Raw genomic sequence first — 22758 nt, 5'->3', positions numbered from 1 at the left:
AGAGGCCAATGGCAACTTTGCAAGAGCTACAGGCTTTTATGTCCAAGACTGGTCAAGATGTGGATGTGACAACAATATCCCAAGCACTCCACAAATCTGGCCTGTATGGTAGGGTGGCAAGAAGGAAGCCATTACTGAAGAAAGCCCACCTTGAATCCCGTTTAAAGTGTGCAAGAAAACACTCAGGAGATTCTGTAGCCATGTGGCGAAAAGTTTTGTGGTCTGACGAAACTAAAATGGAACTTTCTGGCCTAAATGCAAAGCGTTATGTTTGGTGCAAACCCAACACAGTGCATCACCCAAAGAACACCATCCCTACTGTGAAGCATGGTGGTAGCAGTATCATGTTATGGGAATGTTTCTGATCAGCAGGGACTGGGGCACTTGTCAGGAAAGAAGAGAAAATGAATGGAGCAAAGTACAGAGAAGTCCTTAAGGAAAACCTGCTGCCCTCTGCAAGTACGCTGAAACTGGGATGGAAGATCACCTTTTAACATGACAACAACCCAAAGCACACAGCCAAAGCTACACTGGAGTGGCTAAGGAACAAAAAGGTAAATGTTCTTGAGTGGCCCAATCAGAGCCCCAACCTAAATCCAATCAAAAATTTGTGGCATGACTTGAAGATTGCTGTCCATCAACGCTCCCCAAGGAACTTGACAGAGTTTGGACAGTTTTGTAAAGAAGAATGGTCAAACATTGCCAAATCTAGGTGTGCAAAGTTGGTAGAGAGCTATCCCAACAGACTTTCAGATGTAATTGCTGCCAAAGGTGCTTCCACCAAGTATTAACTCAGGGGGGTGGAGACTTATCCAGTTATGATCTTTCAGTTTTGAATTTTTAGTATATACATTTTTTTTTCTCAATAAACTTTTTTCCCCTTAACAGTGTGGAGTATGGTGTGTAGATAAGTGGGAAAAATCCTAATTTAAATGCATGAAACTCTGAGGCACTGACACAACAAAATGTGAATGTATACTTTCTATAGGCACTGTATATGTAAGTATTGCTTAATAAGTGTATGTGTGTAAGTAACCATATTTTTTTTGTTAATCTTACAGCAATGTAGTGGATTTGTGTAAACCTTTCTCTCTTTTCTTAAAACAAAACATTTTTCATTTTTGCAGAAAAAAGCATTACTCTTGTTTAAAGTACTTGTATTGTCACCCTCCATAATTGATCATCCCTACACTTTTTCTAATTGAGCCTATTCTGTGTGTGGTGTGGCAATGTGTTTAGAGGATTTCAGATTTCATTGCTTTTAACCTCAACTGCTTGCTGCTGCTTCTAGGTGCTGTTCCTATGTGGGAAGGCGTGGTGGAGGTCCCCAGGCCATTTCTATAGGCAAGAACTGTGACAAATTTGGCATTGTCGTCCATGAGCTCGGCCACGTGGTTGGGTTCTGGCATGAACACACTCGACCAGACCGTGACAGCCACGTCACGATCATCCGGGAAAACATACAGCCAGGTAATGCTTTTGTATCTCCCATTGTACATAAATAACCAAAACTAAACAGTTTTAAATATTATGTATGAATGATGTGGGGTGATAATTGTACGGCTATTATTATCATACCCTTTCTAAGATAGTTCATGTGTAGTGAATTATGAGCTGGCTTTCAGTTATGGGCTGCTGTCTATTGAGAACTAAACTGAGGCAGTTTGGCAAAGCTTTATTAATGTAGGTCAGTCAGGTTTCTAATTATGTGTTTTATGTTAAGTTCCAGTTAGTGTAGAATGACCCAAATACCCCTGAAAAGAACAAACCACAGGTCCAAGGGCATTTATTTTGTTATAAATGTGATTGAATTTCCCCTAAAATACAACACAGTCAATAATTAAAACCTGGAAGGGGCAAAAGGTATATTGTGTGTTATGCAGTCTCACATGCAGCATGCCTCTGATTCCCAGCTAGACCCTTTAAAGGAATGCTGGTATTTTGACTCCTGTGCTGCTAACCCCTCAGCAGGTCATTAACTGAGAATCGTACCACAGGGCAGGAGTACAACTTCCTGAAGATGGAGCCTGGTGAAGTGAATTCCCTGGGAGAGACCTACGACTTTGACAGTATAATGCACTATGCCCGGAACACCTTCTCAAGGTTGGAGTCTAAGGTTATGTCTCTTTGGTTTTCTACAATGTTTGTAAATAGCTACATTTTCCTGTGCTGTTGTCTTAGCATTTATATTTATTAATGTGGAAGCAGGAAAATATAATCTCTTGAGAGGGGCCATTTATTTTAATTTAATGATTTGATGTGGATGAATCAGCATTGTTAGTAAATGAATCATATTTAGGGTACCCCTGAACTTGTGAGACGGATTGCTCATTAAAATCATAAGCATATTTTTTTAAGAGGAGACAATTGTCTGTTCAGGGATACCAAGATATTTAGTGAGAAAGTAGTCATTACAATCCATAACCCCATAATGTGTGCCAGTACTGTATATTGCAATACAAATACCACTAGATGTGCTGGTGTTAAAGTCAACTGTCTGACAAGAAGCAACTAGTTTGCTTTTGTGGTTGGATTAGTCATCATCACCTTCACTGAGTCCTAAATTACCATGGAAGTGAACATTGAATTATTGTACATTTGCTTCCAGATAATTATGAAATACTGCATAAGAAATATACGCACTGTAGCTGATCAGTGGCACTTTAAAGTGGGGGTGCTGAAAGCCAATGACAAAACTGTAACCCCTGTATATGATGGAAGCCATGCAAAGCACCCCTAGTTCCAGTGCCCTTGTAGCTGATTGATCTGAAAACTTTGTCTAGTTGGGTCTTAAAGAATCCCAGGGATTCAGCATCAACGATATGACTAAGCAACTTATTCCCCACCCTCGCCACTCTCTGTGTAGAAGTGACTCCTACCCTCTGGCCTGAGTCTATTTCCTTTTAATTGCCAACTGTGTCCTCTTTCCAGTTCTGTATGTGGTCTAAATCTTTTTGGATTTCCTGGGTGGTTGTAAACCTGTCTGCCACTCCCCCAAGCTTTGTGTCGTCTGCAAATTTGGCAAGCTTGCTAAGTATCCCCCAATCTAAGTTGTTGATATAGATGAGAAACAGAATGGGTCCAAGCACAGAACCCTGTGGCACCCCACTGAGCACATGGCCCCAGCTAGCTAGATAAAATGTTAATCCATATTACATGTTTGGATAGAGGAGACTTGACTGAAGATTTTTTAATTAAAAAAGGAGTTAACAAAATGAACCCTTGTCAATATTGTAAGTGCTACACAGAGACCAGTTAAAAATTGATTGGAGAGGGTAGGAGACATTGTTTTACGTAGAGAGGTGAGTATATGGAATGGGTTACCAAGCCACATTGCTGATGCTGAATCAACTGTGTGCTGCACATAATTAAGTGAATACATTATTATGGTTTATTATAATAATAATAATAATAATAATAATAATAATAATAATAATAATAATAATAATAATAATTATTATTGCCACAGAACCCTGTGGCACCCCTCGTTATATCACCCCTCGCTATACTGCGGATTCGGATATATCGCAGTCCTGGAGTTGGCTTCCCATTTTTACTGTCTAACTGTGTATGTCTTAGCTGCACTATACATAGGCACTTAGAATTACTGTTTGTTTTATTTCATACTGCACATCACAAACAACAACAAACAAAACAATTAAAAACAAAGCATTAATATCATCCTGTTATCATATACACACGTATTGCACAATAACACAGAGCAAATTAAATATCGACTTGCTGAAGCAGTTTTTATTTTAGCCAACGAGGTGTTCATGTGTGGCAGCGATGCACTAGCTAAGCCACAAGGCAGTGACGTCAGCTCCCTAGCAACAAGCCTTCTATGTCGGGAATGGATTCTTTCAATGCAGCAGGTTTGTGCATTTGAGAAAGGAGAGGAAGACTCTGATGAGAAGCAATTACCCTCTACTGTATGAATTAAAACGGTGTGCTGCTTTTTACACGAAAAATGAGAAAAAGCAGGTTGCGTAAAGGATTTATACTGGATCCTGATGCCCCCAATACAAAGAGTGAGTGATTGTACAGTATTTGTTAGCCTATTTGTTTTTCTATGGGTTTCTTGCTATATCACGACCCTTGATATATAGCGGCTTTATATTGGACCCTGACACACACAGTATATCGAGAGGGTGGTATAATAATACTACTAGGAAGAACAGGTGATCATCCTGGGACCTAAGGCTGCTGAGGGCGAGAATGTTTTCGGAACTTGCCATATCTTCACTTCCTTTAATGATACCTTCACCCATGTCACTGACCTGTCTGGCAAGGAAACAACTCAGGATGTGGCTCAGAGGTGCAAGGAGCTGGGCATCACTGCCCTGCACATCAAACTGCGCACAACTGGAGGCAACAGAACTAAGACCCCCGGACCTGGTGCACAGTCTACACTCAGAGCCCTGGCTCGTTCTGGTATGAAGATCGGACGAATCGAGGATGTCACCCCAATCCCATCAGACAGCGCTCACAGAAAGGGTGGCCGTTGCAGACGTCATCTGTAAAAAGTTTTTTGCTATCGTCAATAAAAAAAGTCAAACGGGGGGGGGGGGGGGGGGGGGGCTTTCTAACTGTAGCTTTTGGAGCACCATGAAACTCTAGCAGTTTTGGTGCGCCATTGTAAAACCGTAATCCTGCCTGGTGAGAAATTCCACCATCTAAAAACTCACAGGGCAAAGTCCAGACCGGGAATGTATTTGCTAAAATTACAGAATAAAAGCAATAGGTGGGGATTTTTCCAAAAAGTATTGACCAAAATATAATCTTTACTGTGTGTGTGTGTTTTTTTTACCTTTAATGGAACTATTATAGGATATATTTGCAGAAATGAACTAGTTGATTGCTGCTTTCTTATTTTTTCTATATGTATCGAATCCTATGCAGTCTCATTTGTGTCATTAATCTATTTCTGTTCACTTTAAGGTCAGTTTACATACTTTGCTTCTATTTTTTTTTCATGTAATCCACGCATAGAATAAAACGACATACTGTATTTACTTGTTTCTTTGTAACAAATATAAATGATACATTTTCAGCATTACAGTTGTGTGGGATTTTTAGCCCTATTGATTGGTTCCGGCTGTTATCTGCTTACAGGGGTGTTTTTCTGGACACCATTCTTCCGCGAAGAGATGATAACGGCTTGAGATCTCCCATCGGGCAGCGAATCCGCCTCAGTCAGGGAGACATCGCACAAGCAAGGAAACTGTATAAGTGCCCAGGTGAGAGAACCTTGTGTAGTGTATTATTATTTTTATTTTATTAATTCAATTTAGTAGTCGGGAATTGATTTTTACCCCATTTTTCTCCCCATTTAAAATAGCCAATTATTTTAGGCTCAGCTCACCGCTACCACCCCCGCGCTGACTCGGGAGCGGCGAGGACGAACACGCTCTGTCCTCCGAAGTGTGTGCCGTCAGCCAACCGCTTCTTTTCACTTTGTAGGCCCACCATGCAGCCACCTTAGTGCTGCAGCATCGGAGGACAACGCAGCTCTGGGCAGCTTACAGGCAAGCCCGCAGGCGTCCAACCAGTCCACAGGGGTCGCTGGTCCGAGGACACCCTGGCCGACCTAAGCCCTCCCCACCCGGGCGACACTCGGCCAATTGTGTGCCACCCCTTGGGAGCTCTCGTCCACGGTCGGCAGTGGAATAGCCTGGATTCGAACCGGCGACCTCCAGGCGATAGGTCACATCCTGCGCTCCAAATGGAGCGCCTTTTAAACAGGATATGTGGTACTACACCTGATTTAAATAAATCCCTGCAAGCCATTCTTTCAGTTAGTGTTTCTCTTGCTTAGTCATTTCCTCTTAATGGCTTCTGTCTTGTCGTTAACCAACCAGCTGTCTCCACTATTGACTGACCTGCTTTCAGCCAGTAACATGCCTTGACACCGCTGAGGTGAAATGACCCAGGAAGTGCAAGTCTAAACAGATAAACAGATACCATGTTTTAAAACGGAAACACATGTGCTAGTGGAAGTCATAATGGGTAAGATTTATGGAGTTGGCTATAATTACTTTGTAAAGGCTTTTCTTCACTGGAAAACAAGGTACAGCACAGACTGCATTAAGAAAGTGTCAGTTCAAACATAAATACAGGCATCAAATTACAGTCGATTTTAATGTAGTTGAGATATTGAATAAAGCTGCGTTGGCCCTCGACAAATTTATATTGTTGTCCTGTATTCACAAGCTGTGTCTGTGCACATTATGAGCTTATATGTAAACCCATACCCAATACACTACAAAGATTCAGTGAAGTATCCTGTTTGACAGAAAAAGACAAACAAACTTCTGTTGTTTTTCTCTTTGACACGAATATCAAAGAGAAAAACGTCTTTTTACTCATTTGTAGAAATCCACTTCGAAATAAGTGTAAACGTATTAAATGAAACATCACAAAACCTGTTAATTGCACAGCAATTTTCAGATGCTTGAAGTGTGATAACTGCATTCTCTTTTCTGATCAGCTGCATTAACTTGTGCCTGACTGAGGGGGCGGAGGTAAACACTGCTGTTGCTGTGTGTTGGATGCAAGTCATGTGTCCAATGAGGACCTATTGTGCTTATTTTTAATAGAGAATCTAAAAAGACTAGCAGGACTACATCGCAACTAGTCCACGTGATTCGCAACTTGGACATGAAACCTCTTCTTTTGGCCCATTTGGAGAATGATTAACAGATTTAAGTCAGTTTTAAGTAGGGAATGATTTATTAGGTTTTTGGGACACAAAAAAAACGGCACGAAGAATTGAAGCCCTTGTCATCATAATACAGGCATGCCGTCATTTTGGTTCGAGTCCAGAAGTGAGTTCAGATATTTTTATGCCGATTTTCTTTTACGGTTTCTGACATTTCATAATAATAATAAGGACCACCATCACAAAGCGCTTTACAAGATACAAGACTAGGGAGGGTGAACTATGCATCAACTGCAGTCACTTACAAGAACATCTCACCCAAAAGACAGAGCACAAGAAGGTTAAGTGACTTGCTTGGGGTCACACAATGACTCAGTGGCTGAGCTGGGATTTGAACTGGGTACCTCCTCATTACAAGCTGGGTTTTTTTAACCACTGGACCACACAGCCTCCTAACATTAGTTCATAGCTAGAGGCTTTCAGTTAAGATCTGTAAGCTGATGAGACGGTTTCAACTAATGTGTGCTGCAATCTAACCTGATAAAGTGTAATTAATGTTGTTTGCATTGCAACTGAACACAAAGACTGCCTCTGGAGATACGATGTGGGTGATGTGTATACATAGCATGCCATGATACAGGCTCTCATGTTTCCATCCAAGTGAACAAGTCAGGTTCAGGAAATCATGCTGAAAAAGTTCAGTATGGTATAATATGGTATAATATGGTATAATAAACTGAAATGTTCCATTGGCAGTAGAAGGCACACAGAACAACTTTTTCTGTATCGACTTGCACAATCACAAATGAAACTAGTGATCACCTGGTGGAGGAACACAGCCACACATTCATCATGTGGATTCAGTAGGATTGATCACGCGATGGGCAATCTGCATTCCTCCCTGCATCTGGATTGTTTATATCTGATTAACTAACACATATCAACATGTCTTGTTCCATTTTGTAGGTAGTGTCAATTGGCTACAAGTATCGATTCAGTGCTACACTTATAGTTGTTTGCCCTTTACTTAAAACATTTCTACAGTGGCATCTTTTGAATTAATTATTTTTCCAATTCAGCTGAAAATCAGATTCGTCAATGAAACTGCTGTCAATATGAAGTTATGTGCATCTTTTCCAGTTTGAAAGTCAATTAAAGGTTTAAAACTAACACGATTGATTTGTTAAGAAGTGGCAGACCAATGGCACTTGGCAATAGCATGTGGCCAGTTTTATTAGAAATGTTTGCGTGTTGAATTGATGATGCCTTCCATTGTATTTCACATATGCTTTTACATATGATTCAATGAATGCACTTTGGAAACTGATATCTGTAAATACTTTGGTAGGGAGAACTTGCTTCGGCTTCTGCTCACGCACTCTTAATGGTTATTATACTGAACACAATAGACTCTGATTTATCATGCTCCTTATGTTCTGTTTAGAGAGGAGATGTCTGGTGCATATCCTGCCAGTAGTTCTATTTTAAGTGCAGTGCTTGGCGTGCATTGACACAAAGTTAAACTCTTCACCTTGATATGAACTCTGACATTGGACTCATCGATGCGGTTTAGATGGCTACCATACACAAAATTAGTTGCCGTTTTTATTTGACTGTTAGCCATTCTTTATCAGGTTACATATTCAAAGAGGCGCATTTTAATAAGCTGTTTTATTGTGTTCTCTCCTTATGAAGTTACAGCTAGTTTTGTTATTTTGCATTATTTTGTGTAGTATAAAAAGCTGTAATTTTTGTGTATATTACTTTAAAAATATTAGGCACATTGTTTCTGAGGTAATAACAAGAAGTCTAATTTAGAAATACTGAAAGAAACTAAATAATTTCAAGTCTTTTCCAATATCTTCAATGTTGAAATGACTTTAGGTTCCCAGAGTTTGTTAAGGCAGGTTCAGGTTACCAGCACAATCCCTCTTCCAAAAGTGTCCGTCTTGAAAAGCACCCAGGTGGCTGTTCGCAGGGGACATTGGGTCTTGCAGGACTGGAGCGCAGAGGATTCACAAGTGCTGGGTCAGAACAATGCAGAATCTGCATGATAAAAGAAGCCACATGTTTGAGTTTGTTGATCCATTGAAAGTGCTGCAGCTTTTACGTGTTACCATAGAAACCACTTTAAAAATAGGAGCATGAAGGTCCTTTTGGGGTGAAAAATTTAATTAATGAAAATTAAATAAAATTAACATGAATAAATAGAGTAAAATACAAAATAAAGGCACAGTTACATTTGAAAACAACTTAAACGTCATCAATGTTCAGATCCAGACACTAGTATCTTAATAGCACAAGTGTACTAAAGAGTGCAGTGTACTTATGCTAGAACTCAATTTGAAATCCAAATGAAACTATTAATTAAAATGCACATCACATTGTAATAATTAAAAAACATAAAAAAGCTACAAATATACACATTGCAGGTTCTGTGTTTATATTGTGCTCATTTTTGTATTTAAACACTTCAGCAATGTACAGCACCTTATTACATGTACACTTCAACTCTTATGCTTTCATTTCCCCAGATGAAGTTCGCTGATTCATGTGATTGATATTAGCCGCAGTGTGATGGTAACCACAGGGGTATTATCAGGAGCTGCTCCACACTGACTCTCATTCTATCCAGGACAGTTCGTTGTGGTGATAATAAGGGAAGGGTAACTATGTAAACATAGTTGACTGTATGGTTAGAACACCTGTAGCAAAAATAAAGAATGTAACACATATTTGATACCCTTTTTGGTTTTCATATCTCTTTGCCTTTTTTTAAAGATACTGACAGCAATAAATATTTTTTTGAAAAAGGACCAACATGGTGTACGATAGTACAGGTTGATCTGAAGTGAAAAAGACATTTATTCCAGATACTCTTACTTTAATAAATTATACCACCTTGAATGGAATCTGGGTAGAGAGTATGTAGCGAGGTTTCGAAAAACATAATGATGTACATCCCCAGGTTTTCCTACAACTGGCAAAATAACATACCTGTCATTTTTCTTTTCATTGTGATCATCCTGACAACTTTTTACACGTAAACTTTAAACTGTTTAAGAGCTATTTTTAAAATGTCCGCTCTAGTGCACTGATAGCAAGGATTATTGCTCGCATTGTCAAATAATCTGTGATGTGGTACGGAACAGAAAAGCCAGAGCACTTGTTATGTTTTGTTTTTTATTTTTAAATTGCTCATCCTGCAGTGATTAGAGAACAGATCTCAAACCCCAACTCACTAGAGCAGACATTTTGAAAAGAGCTTTTAAACAGTTTAAAGTTTTATGTGTAAAAAGTTGTGATGAAAAGAGCAATTACAGCTAGGTTATTTAAAAAGTTGTAGCAACACGTGGGGACGTATAACGCTACTGTTTAATTCCTTATTGGGCATTAACTTGATTGAGAGCCAGCCATTGGGCAGGCAGTGGGAGTTAACAAAACTGTGGGATAAAACAAATCTAATAAATTAAGTGGCACATATCAATTTGTTAAATGTCTCTTAAAAATACTTTTATTGTAATGTATGAGAAGTTAACTATGTAACTTGTGATATATGCATTCACCTACACATATAATAGTTCTGCTGAGAACCACATTTCCAAAGCCAGCTATAGAAACAGCTTTGGAGCACATGTTTGCTAAATAAAAAAAATGTTTTCACAATTAGAAGTGGATTAGTTTGAATGACTAGTTTACCTTTACAGCTGTGTCATTATTTTAAGAGTACATTTAATTCTTCTTTTGTACGGGAGGCCCATTTTAAAGAAAGTTCAACACACAACAGGAACATTTCAGTGTAATATACTGTTTGTTTTTCTTTTTTTTTCTGTAACACTGTGTTCCTCTTTAATACATTAGATGCCTGTAATTTTGTTTTGCTGGTTTTCGTAATGGCTGTGCTTGAGGAAAGAGACAGTGTTCTGTGAGCTTTTGAAAGATTGTTATTAAATCATGTTTAGCTGCCAGCAATAGCGACTAGGAATTAAGGTAGATTTCATATAGTGAGGTTCATTCCCAAAGCATTGTATAACACTATGTAACACAATTTTTGTTCCTGGGTATATCACTGTCCTGGTCACAAAAGCAAAGTTTGTGGGGGAATAATAGCCATTCTCTATACTTTTGAGGCATAAGCAATTAGGAAATAACACTTACTACCCAGGAACCAAAAAAAAAACAAACCAATTGTTACACGGTGTAATCAAGCAGGCTTTGGCCAGTCCTTTTGCACACTAGAGTACAGTATGTTTCCTACAGTACACACCTTGTTGCTGATGAACAGAAAGAATAGGCAACTCAAAAGTACAGATATGGTTTAAACAGCCTCACTGTAAGCACATTCCTTGTTTAACATAATGCATTGTGCTGGGTGTGGCTGCTACATTTCAGTGTGTAGTGTTACAGTCTGAAGTGTCATCTCATTTCTGTTCAATACAGTGTGTGGTGTTACAGTTTGAAGTGTCATCTCATTTCTGTTCAGTACAGTATGTAGTGATACAGTTTGAAGTGTCATCTCATTTCTGTTCAATACAGTATGTAGTGATACAGTCTGAAGTGTCATCTCATTTCTGTTCAATACAGTGTGCAGTGTTACGGACTGAAGTGTCATCTCATTTCTGTTCAATACAGTGTGTGGTGTTACGGTTTGAAGTGTCATCTCATTTCTGTTCAATACAGTGCGTAATGTTACAATCTGAAGTGTCATCTCATTTCTGTTCAATACAGTATGTAGTGATACAGTCTGAAGTGTCATCTCATTTCTGTTCAATACAGTGTGTAGTGTTACGGACTGAAGTGTCATCTCATTTCTGTTCAATACAGTGTGCAGTGTTACGGACTGAAGTGTCATCTCATTTCTGTTCAATACAGTGTGCAGTGTTACGGTTTGAAGTGTCATCTCTTTTCTGTTCAATTCAGTGTGTAGTGTTACGGACTGAAGTGTCATCTCATTTGGTTTCTAGCATGTGGAGAAACGCTTCAGGATATGACAGGGAACTTCTCAGCCCCCGGATTTCCGAACGGCTACCCTTCATATTCACATTGCATTTGGAGGATCTCTGTTACTCCAGGGGAGAAGGTAGGACTTACGTGGCTAATAAAATAATTCAATGAATTGCATGTCTTGCACTTCCATTAGCTACGTGCAGTTTTGAAAGAACCCCTATTCATTTTAAAACATGATATCGATACTTCATTAGGTTAACAAAAAGGCTCAGTTTCTATTGCAGAAAATCTATTACACTTGTACTTCCTTTGAAGCATGTTACTGGCTGAAAGCATGTCAATCAAGAAGGGAAGCAGCTGGTTAGTTAATGACAAGAAAGAAGCCATTGAAGGTGTGGGGAAAATATCACCCTCCAAGTACAACATTGTCCTAAACCAGGACTTCCAAACAGATTTTTTTCAACCTAATATAATGCCAGATACCATGTTTTAAAAGTACACTACTATGTACACTACTCAAAATATATAGCATGAAAAAGAACAAAATCTGTACATACTGTCTGTGTTTCAGGTTATTTTAAACTTCACCACAATGGATTTATTCAAAAGCCGTCTTTGCTGGTATGATTACATAGAAGTACGGGATGGATACTGGAGAAAAGCCCCATTACTGGGTAAGGGTTAATGTTGCCCACTTCTTCCTGGTACGCAGCACAACAGAGTTGTAATATTTGTGTTGTATTATGTAACACTTTTCTGATCTTTTCAGAAAGACACTGAAACGATTTAAGTGTCTTGGATGCATCTTTATGTATAGTTACCTGGGGAGTCCAACTGTTTTATCACATTGTAACCATGAACATCACATTGTGCTCTGCACGACCTCCAAGTACAAACTAAACACAAAATCAGCGTGTTCAATTAAATGAATAAATCCCGCAAATAAAAGAAGATAGGGTGCATTAGTTCATGTTTGAGTTCAGTTACTGTAATGGGCACAGTGAGGTAATCAGGTAAAAGATTGCTAGAACAGGCATCTACCATTACTGATGTGTAATTGTGTCCTACCCTATGAGAACCACTATTCTGGAGTATGCAGACTCATCCTACTCTTAGTGATCTGGGGGGATGTGGGAATGGGTTAGTGCATTCCAAAAAAGAAAGAGAAAAAAAAAGAATGCTACAATACTTAAAATAATTAATATTAATACCAGTATGCAGTGAATGAAAGTGCATGGTAGGGAAGATTTATGAAAAGCCACTTTAAAAATAGGGTCATTCCATATGAAATCAATCATTTTTCACTTGACCTCTGATTTTGATAAACTTTTGCACATATTATTGTCTTTGGAAGAAATGGTTACATTGTGAATTGTGGTTGCATTGTGTCCTATTCATGAGACACAGATCATCAAAACTTGGCCTGATTTGAACACCCACCCTATCTTTACATGGTCATAACTTCCTTCATAATTGACATAGAAAGCTGATGTTTGTGTCATTTTTAAAGCTCTCAAATGGCTGACTATATAATATATATATATATAATATATAGAATATATATATAATATATATATATATATATTATACTTGGTGTGAATCTGTGACCTTTGACCTCACCCAGGTCAAATCATGTAACCTTGGATTTTTGCCACTTTTTGTTAGATTGTAGTCTAGACCCTTTTCTACATTTCCTGCAAGTTTCATTTTATACCTGCCATTGAGGCACAGCACAGAGTTGAATGCAGTGTCCGGAGAGTCTTCTAAGTGAAGCAATTGCACACCTAATGCAATTAAACAAAAATATTTATTTGCAGTCGAGTATACTCTCCTCTCCTGTTACTTCTGTCTGCACATGTTTGGTATTTTAAGTGATGCTTCTCCAGGAGCTGCAATTACCACTGTTCAAATCCAATGAATCTCCCAGCCTGGAAAAGAAAACTTATTGTTAGACGTGGTGAATATGTCGATATTTCATTTTCAGGTCTCTGTCCTATGTCTGCATGCAACACAGTTTACCACTCAACTATGCTTAAGTTGGGTCTTTTCCTTCGTTACCACTCTGTCAAGGCTTTTGTTGCATTGGCCATCCCCTTGTCTCTCAGGGTGTATGTCCTTCCTGTTGCAGTTGTTGGATCCACGAAAGACAGCACATCACCCTGTATGCCTACAATAAATTCATCTGGACGGTGTAGGAAAGGAAGTTAATTTCAGCCTCCTGTTTCTTCTGATCAGCAGACACCTCCAGCCAGAGCCACCAGCGACTGTCATATTGAACATACTGAACAACTTTGCCAAATCATGTTGACGAAGACATTGGAGATGGCTTGTGAAAATCTCTATGAACTGATCAACAGGTTCATTGATTGTCTGGAGGGTGGATCTGTCAGTTGTTGCACTTCCGATACTCCACTGCGTCCACCAGTCTTGGAAGAGCATCTGTAGATGGCTCTTGAAATCTTCAAGTGATAGACAATTTTCACACTTTCCTAAGTGGCAGTCAACATCTGATGGGTAACACATGAGATAAGATAAGCAATGCCGATAGTGATTCAGAGGCACTTCTATACTGTCATGGAAGCTTAGAACAAATGAACACCATCTTTATATTCTGGTGTGTTGTGCAGATACATACAGCATGTGTTCCATACTGCTACCTCCTGTCAATACACACTCCTTTGGTTTCAGCTCAGCAAATTTGGAGAAGCCAGTCTTAATGTCAGGATGCTGTAAATTGAAGAGGCGATAGGCATCTGAAAGATCGCAGAGGACAAGCCATTTTTGTTGGTGCTCCCTCCTTCCCGACTCTTTATTGAAAACAGAAACAAAATCTTTTTTTTCTGGCCATGAGTTTACTAACATCTTCCCTCATGTAGAACAATTTTACCATTTGAGCAATCTCCTCTGTTAGCGTTCTCTGACACTGCATTCAGCTCTGTGCTGTGCTTCAGCCAATGGCAGGCACAAAATGAAACTTGCAGGAAATGTAGAAAAGGGTCTAGGCTACAATCTGTCAACAACTGACAAAAAAGGCTACACGATTTGACCTGGATCAGGTCAAGAGTCACAGATTCACACAACTTTTTATTCTTGTATTTATTCGATTTTGATATAATGAATATTGAAAGCTTTAAAAATACACCAGCACCAGCTTTCTATGTCAATTATGAAGGAAGTTATGACCATGTAAAGGTAGGTTGGTGTTCAAATCAGGTCATGCTTTGATGACCTGTATCTCATGAATGGGAAGTCACTTAGTCCTAAAATTTACATTGTAACCACTGCTCCCTAAGTCAAACAAGCATGGACATTTTTGTCCAAATCAAAGGATTTCAAGGTTTTTTATGATTGATTTCATATGGAATGACCCAAAAGTGAAATAGTCTTGACACTAGCAGAGAATTTAAGGAAGTTAGAAGTCATATAGTAAGTAAAAGTAATTTCAAGTAATAAGTAATAAGTAATGAAATTACTTGTCTTTTGCTCATTTTTATTTTGTAATGCAGGAGATTTTAACAATTTTATATAGATATTTATATATATAAGTCAGTCAAAACAAAATGAGTGGTGAAAGTGAAACTTTGGTAACCTGGATAAGCAAGCGACAGAGAACACTAGATGATCGGTGAGTGGTGAGCAGTATTGACTACAGTCCTGTAATAGTGTACTCAGCCATCTAGAGAGATGATAGCAGTGATTTTGTCCCTCTAGGCAGATTCTGTGGAGATAGAGTTCCAGAACCAATCCTCTCCACTGACAGCAGGCTTTGGATTGAGTTCCGCAGCAGCAGCAACATTCTGGGCAAGGGATTCCTCGCAGTGTACGAAGGTAGGCACGGCAGGGTGTAGTCTCTGTTTGTCGGATTATAGACAAAATTATTGATTGTTATTTATTGATGCTGTGTGTACATTGTTGTGTGTTTCTTTTGTACTGAGCCATGGTGCAAGCTGAAGACAAATTTCCATTTTAGGTTCTATTTAATGGACAATAAAGCTTTTTTGAATTTGAATAGGAGGCAAGGGGTGTATGATAAAAGTTGAAAAAACAAGACCAACAGATTTTTTAAAATCAGGACCCTAACTAACAAGAATCTAATTAGCATCAGAGAGGAACATTATTTTTATACTTTAAGTTGCTTTATCCCTGCTGAATATTTGCCTTTTTCTTTATGGTTGCATTGAAATAAGGGTCAATGCCTTTAAACCATCATGTAGATAGGAAAGAAGAAAATAAACAGACACTGCCATCTAGTGGATTTTTTAAGCTTTTTTGTTGCCAAAATATTTTTCTTAGTAATACAGGTGCCAAAAAGTAATGATTACATTTTATTTGATGATATCAGGGCTGGATAGATCCACAAATATCTCCTATTTTATGGACAGTAAGAAGCACTGCTTGTCTGTCAGTGCGTCTGTCAGAGTCAGTGATCCCCCCTGATGTGTATGCTTGAAGGAAGTGGGTGTAAAAATGAGTGTCTCCTTTATGATCAAGCAATTTGCGGAGGGGAAATCAAAAAGGATGTTGGGCAGATCCAGTCCCCGAACTATCCAGATGACTACCGGCCTTCAAAGGAGTGCATCTGGAAAATAACTGTATCAGAGGGGTTTCATGTGGGACTCGCATTCCAAGCCTTTGAGGTAATACCCAGTCCACTGTGATCCTATCATTTCTGTTGGCTTGTGATAACAGCTATACTAGTGCAATTAAGTCTGCTGTTATCAACCTCAGTGTGCCAGAGATTTGATCAACTCTTCTTCGGTTGACAAAGATTCTAGGTCAGATACCGCATGAAAGTACAATAAGTTAAAACTAGCAAGTCTGGAGGGCAAATTAAGAAAGTCGTGTATCACTATGCATTACTAACATTACCGGGTTTGTTTTCCTTTCACAAAAATGATATACTGTAAAGTGTATTTTGGTGGAAAGGCATTTCTAAATCTGGTTAAATGTGTTACTGTTCCTCTAAACTACTTATTGACCTTGTGTCTCGCACCACTAACCCTAAGCTTATGACGAAGTGGCGTGCACTGTAGCTGGTGAAAGTATGTTGTCTCTTTATGGTTTCGGTGTGTTTTAGTCAGTTTTTTTTGTTACTTTTGTTCAGTGACTATGTAAAGCCCTGCACACTGCTGCAGAATAGGAAAGCATTAACTGTGATTGAACCCACAGCTGTCCGAGTTGCATACCTTATTTATAAATCATAAGGTTACACTTATAAAGTTGAAACCTTTTGACTAAGGACTATATCAGCATAACCTCTGTCTTCAATTTGTACCATCATGAATTTTAAGAATTTCAATCAATTTTGATGGGAGCTTCAGAAACCTTTAGTCCATGGACATGAGTCATTTTTGTTTCTGCTTGGACCAAGACTAAGTTATGCCTATGCTTAAGTGTATGCACACAAGATATGTATCTGCTAATCAGATCTCCATTGTCAGCTTCAGACTTTGCAATACATGTTTAGATGACAGCAGGTTGTGATTAAACACCCTAGACTAAAGTATGCAATAGCAATTAAAAGGCTTTTCAGTGCATGTTTAACTATGCTTCTCTTACAGATTGAGAGACATGACAGCTGTACTTATGACTATCTGGAGATCCGCGATGGAGAAGCTGAAGAGAGCCCTTTGATCGGACACTACTGTGGGTATGTGAAGCCAGACGATGTCAAGTCCACCTCCAACAAACTATGGATAAAGTTTGTGTCTGATGGCTCTATTAACAAAGCTGGCTTTGCAGCCAACTTCTTTAAAGGTACCGTCATTTTTGTTTATCATTGGGATCACTTTTACAAAGTGAAAATTGTCATTTAAAGCTACGGTGTCAGACAACAATTTGCCTTTTTATAATAATTATTTTATTATTTTTTTTCATTCTAGAGGTTGATGAGTGCTCAAGGCCAGACAAAGGAGAGTGTGAGCAGCGCTGTGTGAACACTCTCGGCAGCTACAAGTGTGCCTGTGACCCTGGGTATGAGCTCGCTCCCAATAAGCGGAGCTGTGAAGGTACGTGGAAATTCAATCACTCACTGCTACCGATATTGCATTAACAAGCATGCCTGAAAGCTTCTCCTCATAAGCCCCAGGAGCGAGAGGTTAGTAAGCTGACCCAATGGGCCACTGTGACAGAGACAGAATGATTCTTGGTGTTAAATCTCCCTCCCGACCTGTGAGGGCACTGCGTAAAGGGAACAGAGTGTCCTGGACTGGATGGCCAGACAATTCATTTCCAGAGTTAAGCGGAATTCAGCCACCTAGAAAGGGGGCAGAGCTACGGTACACTAAATCATCAACCCGGAAGGGAAACGATGTGGCAGATGCGGATTGGAAGAGTTGTTGCAGTCTTTACCCAAGGGGGCGTGATTGATGTTATATAAGGGGAAGTAGCGAGGTGATCTGTTCCTTTGTTATGGTTAATGCTGAACTGGAAGGAGAACCGTATTGTTATCGTGAGTGTTTTGTTTGTTTTTGTCGAGTCTAAAATATAATTGTTTGTTGTTATTAGATGGCTAACACGCTCCGAAGCTGCCGCTAAAGGCCAGCACCAAACCCGGACAACACTGCACTTGTGTTACAGTTAACTGTATTTGCACCATGAGCACTATAGAACTCACTGTGGACTTGTGATCATGTTTGTGTTATTTGTGGGTGTTTAAATACCAGGACTATTGTTTCGGGACTGTACCCGTAGATTAAATGGTGCAATACACAACGCTGTGTATTGGCTGTTATCATTATTGTTTATTTTTGTCATCAGACTTTGGATTACAGAATAAACCATCATTTCACCAGTACTTTGTTGTTTGTCCTTGTCTTGAGCACTGCATCACCCATACAGTGTACTGCAAACCACTTTACCACAGCTATCTAGATCTTTTTCTATAATCCTTATAACCCGATGCAATTTCTGACCATTCTCTTGCCTTTTTTAATGTTTTTTTCCCACTGTAAGTTCTAGCTATTTATCATTTTTAAGGCTGCCACCTTTTAAAACTGTAAAAATCCATAATATTAACTAACATTAAAGGGAAAATGTATTTGTCTGATAACGGAAAAAGAAAAAAACACGTTTACCATCATTGTGTTGCACTGCTTTTGGAAACAGTTTAAATATGAAAATGATAATACAGTACATCACCCTGCACTTGCAAGTAAACTCATTCTCAGCCTTGGATCCTTGGAGGACTGGACAGGGCCAACACCAATACAGTTAACCCGGTATTAAAGATCTCATTAACAGAGGGGTCGTCTGTCTGTGGTGCTCTCATCCATTGTATTAGACCGCTTTCAGGTTGTCCATTGGGCATTTGTTATAGGAATGTTTTACTGTGGTACATTTTTCTAGATAAAGTTATTGACATGTTTATCCATTTTCCTCTGCTTTACAGCTGCATGCGGTGGCTTCATCACCAAACTCAATGGCACCATTACAAGCCCTGGGTGGCCGAAGGAATATCCAACAAATAAAAACTGTGTGTGGCAAGTCGTGGCTCCCGCCCAGTACAGGATCTCCTTGCAGTTTGAGATCTTCGAACTGGAAGGCAATGATGTAAGCAGTGATGTATTCATAAACTTCATGGTTTGATGTGTAGCAAAGTGCATTTACCAAAATACATCAAGTTGCTAAAATATTTTGGAGAGCCATTGACTGATAGGCTATATTTTAATATTTTAAACAGTAGTGGTCATTTTTATTCCTGAGGAGTAAATAATCAATAAATGTTCCATCCTAGTTCTGCATTTTTAGGAAGTAGATTTCGTTGTTAAAATATGGGTCACAATGTTAGATTCTGTTTCATTTCCTAAGCTCTTCCACTTTAGAATTACACTTTGAGTATCCCATCAAAAAGCCATCATGAACAGCCCTCCATTAACATGCTACTGCTTTCTTTGTGATCCCCTACATTAATGTAGATGAGACTACATGTGTGCAATAGTTATGTAAATATAGAAAAGATGTTTTGATTACATTTTGAATAAATAACCATACACTGGACACTCCTATATAAACACCACATGTTACCTCTATAGTTGATACGCAGATCTTTGAACATGGTTAAACATTTCACTGTAATCAATTAACATCCGTAGGCAAGTTAAACCATTTCTGAAATGTCATAGGTCACTGGTGATTTTAGTTTACGCAAGATATGGGTGGGAAATTCAATGTTTTCACCACCAAGGGGCATGTCTGGAGCGTAAATAATACGTTTTACATTCTACACAGGCAAGGGTTGCTCAGTTCTGCACAAGTTTAATCAAGGAGGGTCATATGTCATGGAATGATTAATATGTTGTTTTCCGATGTGTTTTTAGGTTTGCAAGTACGACTTTGTGGAGGTGCGCAGTGGGCTGTCTTCAGATTCAAGGCTACATGGCAAATTCTGTGGCTCAGAAAAGCCTGAAGTCATTACTTCTCAGTTCAACAACATGAGAGTAGAGTTCAAGTCGGACAACACTGTGTCTAAGAAAGGCTTCAAGGCTCACTTTTTTTCTGGTATGTGAACATTTGTTGTTGCCAAGAATTATTACAGAACTTTAGCATGTTAAAATAATGAACTGTGAGCATTCTAACATGCAGTGCTCATCCCTCTGGTGTGGTGAGGCAAGCTCTCTGTTACCTCACAAGTGCATCAGTTGTAACTGTAGTCTGTTAAAATATCTTTTGAATGCATGCATTGCGGACTGACTCGGAACAAAGGGACTGAAAAAGAAAGGCCTGATATTAATGTTTCTTTAATTGAACTGGCAAAAATCGAATAAATGATATTCTTCCTTTCATAGCATGTGCAAACGCATTATGATTTCAGCTTCAAGTGTTAAGTGTCTTTTAAGAACTAGAGACTTTCCAGTGTGGACAGATTGCCAAACTACTATAGAATGGCCAATTTGCCTGGAAGTTGCCCATTGAGGAAAATACAGGCTTACATCCTTTGTTTAAGTCATCAACAATTTTCTGGCATACAGTATATGCCCCTATTTTAATAAGGTATTTGCATGCTTTTATAACCATTATTATGAATGTCTGTGCTCATTTAAACTCATTTGATATTTATCAAGATATGTTTCATTGTGTCTTGGGTGCAATTAGCCAGCAGTAATAATTACCCATGTTTATGAAGTGAAAGTTGAGCATATGGAAATGATGACAGTTATTATTACTACAGTATACATACACCCTACACAGATATCCCAATGTGGATCAATACCTGCCCATACCAAGTGATCTTTTTACAAAGATGCAGACAATAGTACAGTACTTTGACATGCCTGTATTTTATTGTTTTGTCCTAAGCATTAGAACTGCAGCCTTGTTTTTTTTTTACCTTGTTTTACTGCATACATATGTACAGTATGACTATACTAAGTAGGTATCTACTCTATATTGTTTTTATTAAGTCTGTTATTTCTATTGTAATTTTAATAATCTACAGGTTAAAGATTAGACAAAAACACTTACAAGTATCTTAAATCTTAACAGCAAAACTGCTTAGTTGCAGTGAGAGTTTAGCTAATAGCATCGTCATGTTAAGACCATGTAACACCAGGCAACTTTCTGGAAAATTTTCTATCAGCTAACTGTAGAGGACATTTTGAAACCAAACAGCTTGGCATTTAACATTTTATTCACTAGGCCAGTATAAGAATGAACACCGGGGATGCACAAGGGCACCATGTGTGTCCCAAGTGGTCAGTTTAATATTGGCTGTATTACAGACTATTAAAAGCTTGTGACTTGATGATTAAAGCACATATAGTATTATGGGATAATAAACAGGAAATAAACTGATATTATTGGATCGCCGAATGGCTCACCTGGTAAATGCACAGCCATGTGGTGTTCAAGGTGAGTCAGGAAGGCAAAACCGGCAAGGACTGTTTCTCCTGTAGAGCTGGCCTTTGTGTAGCATACTGACATCTGTTCTCAAGCTTCTAAGTGTAAAGAAGCAGTTGGCTCAATCATGGGATCAGAGAACGCCAACTGGCCTTTAGTTCTCCTGCGCTGTTGTGGAGAATTGCTGCATTGAGAGAGTATAATTGGGCATTCTAAATTGCAGCGAAAATAATTGAGCACTCTAAATATATATATATATATATATATATATATATATATATATATATATATATATATATATATATATATATATATATATAAGGGTGTAAAGTCTTTGTTTTTGCTATCATACACCCGCACCACTGTGTTTTTGTTGTACCTTTTGGACCATTCCATCTGTTATGAAATCGCTAGTTTAACAATCCCAGATCTGAAGACGACTGCATTCTTCTGGGAATTTAAATCACAATAAACCGCAGAATGTATTGAAATACTTTGCATGTGCTTTACAGCACATTGTGTTTAGTTAACTGAAATGGCAATTTTTTTTCCTCGTCCATGGGAGGCAGGTTTGTTGCACCTAAAGCTACGCACTGGATTCAAAAAATGTCTTGCAAAACAAAATTCCGAAGCTGTTAATCCCATCTAAAAACCAATCTGTTTACTCTTTTATAAGTTTTTTATAGTGTGCTGGAAGATTGTAGTTCTAAAAAGGAAACTTTGCAATAAAATTAGATAAGCATTTCAACGGGAAGTCTTTGATTTTTGTGTTTTATGTTATGGATCTTTTCCTTTTATTTGAAATCTGTTGTGTTTTAAACTAGGGTGTTTCTCTAATTATTGTATTGTTATGTACATTATGATGTATACTTGGAAAGTGCTACATGAGTAAAAGATAGTAATACTATTATGATTAACATTTTAACTGATTTTGTGTTGAGTGGTTGGAAGCACCCTGCTCAACATGTGCAGTATCCTTGGATTTAGCTTGCATGGGTTCCTTCAGGTTGGCCCATAGTCACTACATGTAATCTGTGTTTCCATTCACAGATTATTTGCTCAAACTCATTTTTGTTGAGCATTATTCGCATTGTACCAACAGATAAAATGATTTGTTAGGATACAATCTTTTTTAAATGACATACTTATGCTTAAAGGGAATTTTCTTATATAATGACAATAAGAGGCAATTAGATACAGCCTTTTCTTCATATTAAAGTTTTGCCTTACTATTCGTTCTTACCTGATTAAAGACTGTAGATGGAACCATGAATGTTTAAAAATATTTTGTCAGGATTATTCCCAAGGGTATT

At 38.5% G+C, this 22758-nt stretch overlaps 2 protein-coding genes across 2 annotated transcripts in view; both read left to right on the top strand.

Annotated features, from left to right (window-relative positions):
• The window catches only part of LOC121326085 (tolloid-like protein 2), a 91762-nt gene that overhangs the window by 58146 nt on the left and 10858 nt on the right, over window positions 1-22758 (top strand). The window contains exons 6-16 of the mRNA XM_041269245.1: window positions 1292-1470; window positions 1998-2103; window positions 5116-5240; window positions 11626-11741; window positions 12180-12282; window positions 15320-15436; window positions 16100-16245; window positions 17170-17365; window positions 17491-17616; window positions 18999-19159; window positions 19927-20107. Coding sequence (XP_041125179.1) covers window positions 1292-1470; window positions 1998-2103; window positions 5116-5240; window positions 11626-11741; window positions 12180-12282; window positions 15320-15436; window positions 16100-16245; window positions 17170-17365; window positions 17491-17616; window positions 18999-19159; window positions 19927-20107 — 1556 coding nt within the window. The remainder of the gene's footprint in view (window positions 1-1291; window positions 1471-1997; window positions 2104-5115; window positions 5241-11625; window positions 11742-12179; window positions 12283-15319; window positions 15437-16099; window positions 16246-17169; window positions 17366-17490; window positions 17617-18998; window positions 19160-19926; window positions 20108-22758) is intronic.
• Window positions 4014-4523, top strand: LOC121325844 (40S ribosomal protein S14-like). Its single transcript, XM_041268936.1, has 2 exons — window positions 4014-4031; window positions 4173-4523. Exons 1-2 carry the CDS (start codon window positions 4014-4016, stop codon window positions 4521-4523), a joined length of 369 nt encoding a protein of 122 aa, XP_041124870.1.

The sequence above is a fragment of the Polyodon spathula genome, chromosome 13, assembly GCF_017654505.1.
Source record: "Polyodon spathula isolate WHYD16114869_AA chromosome 13, ASM1765450v1, whole genome shotgun sequence".
In the NCBI taxonomy this organism is placed as follows: domain Eukaryota; kingdom Metazoa; phylum Chordata; class Actinopteri; order Acipenseriformes; family Polyodontidae; genus Polyodon; species Polyodon spathula.
The sequence above is the reverse complement of the archived record's forward strand: the minus strand, read 5'-3'. Positions and strand labels throughout refer to the sequence as shown.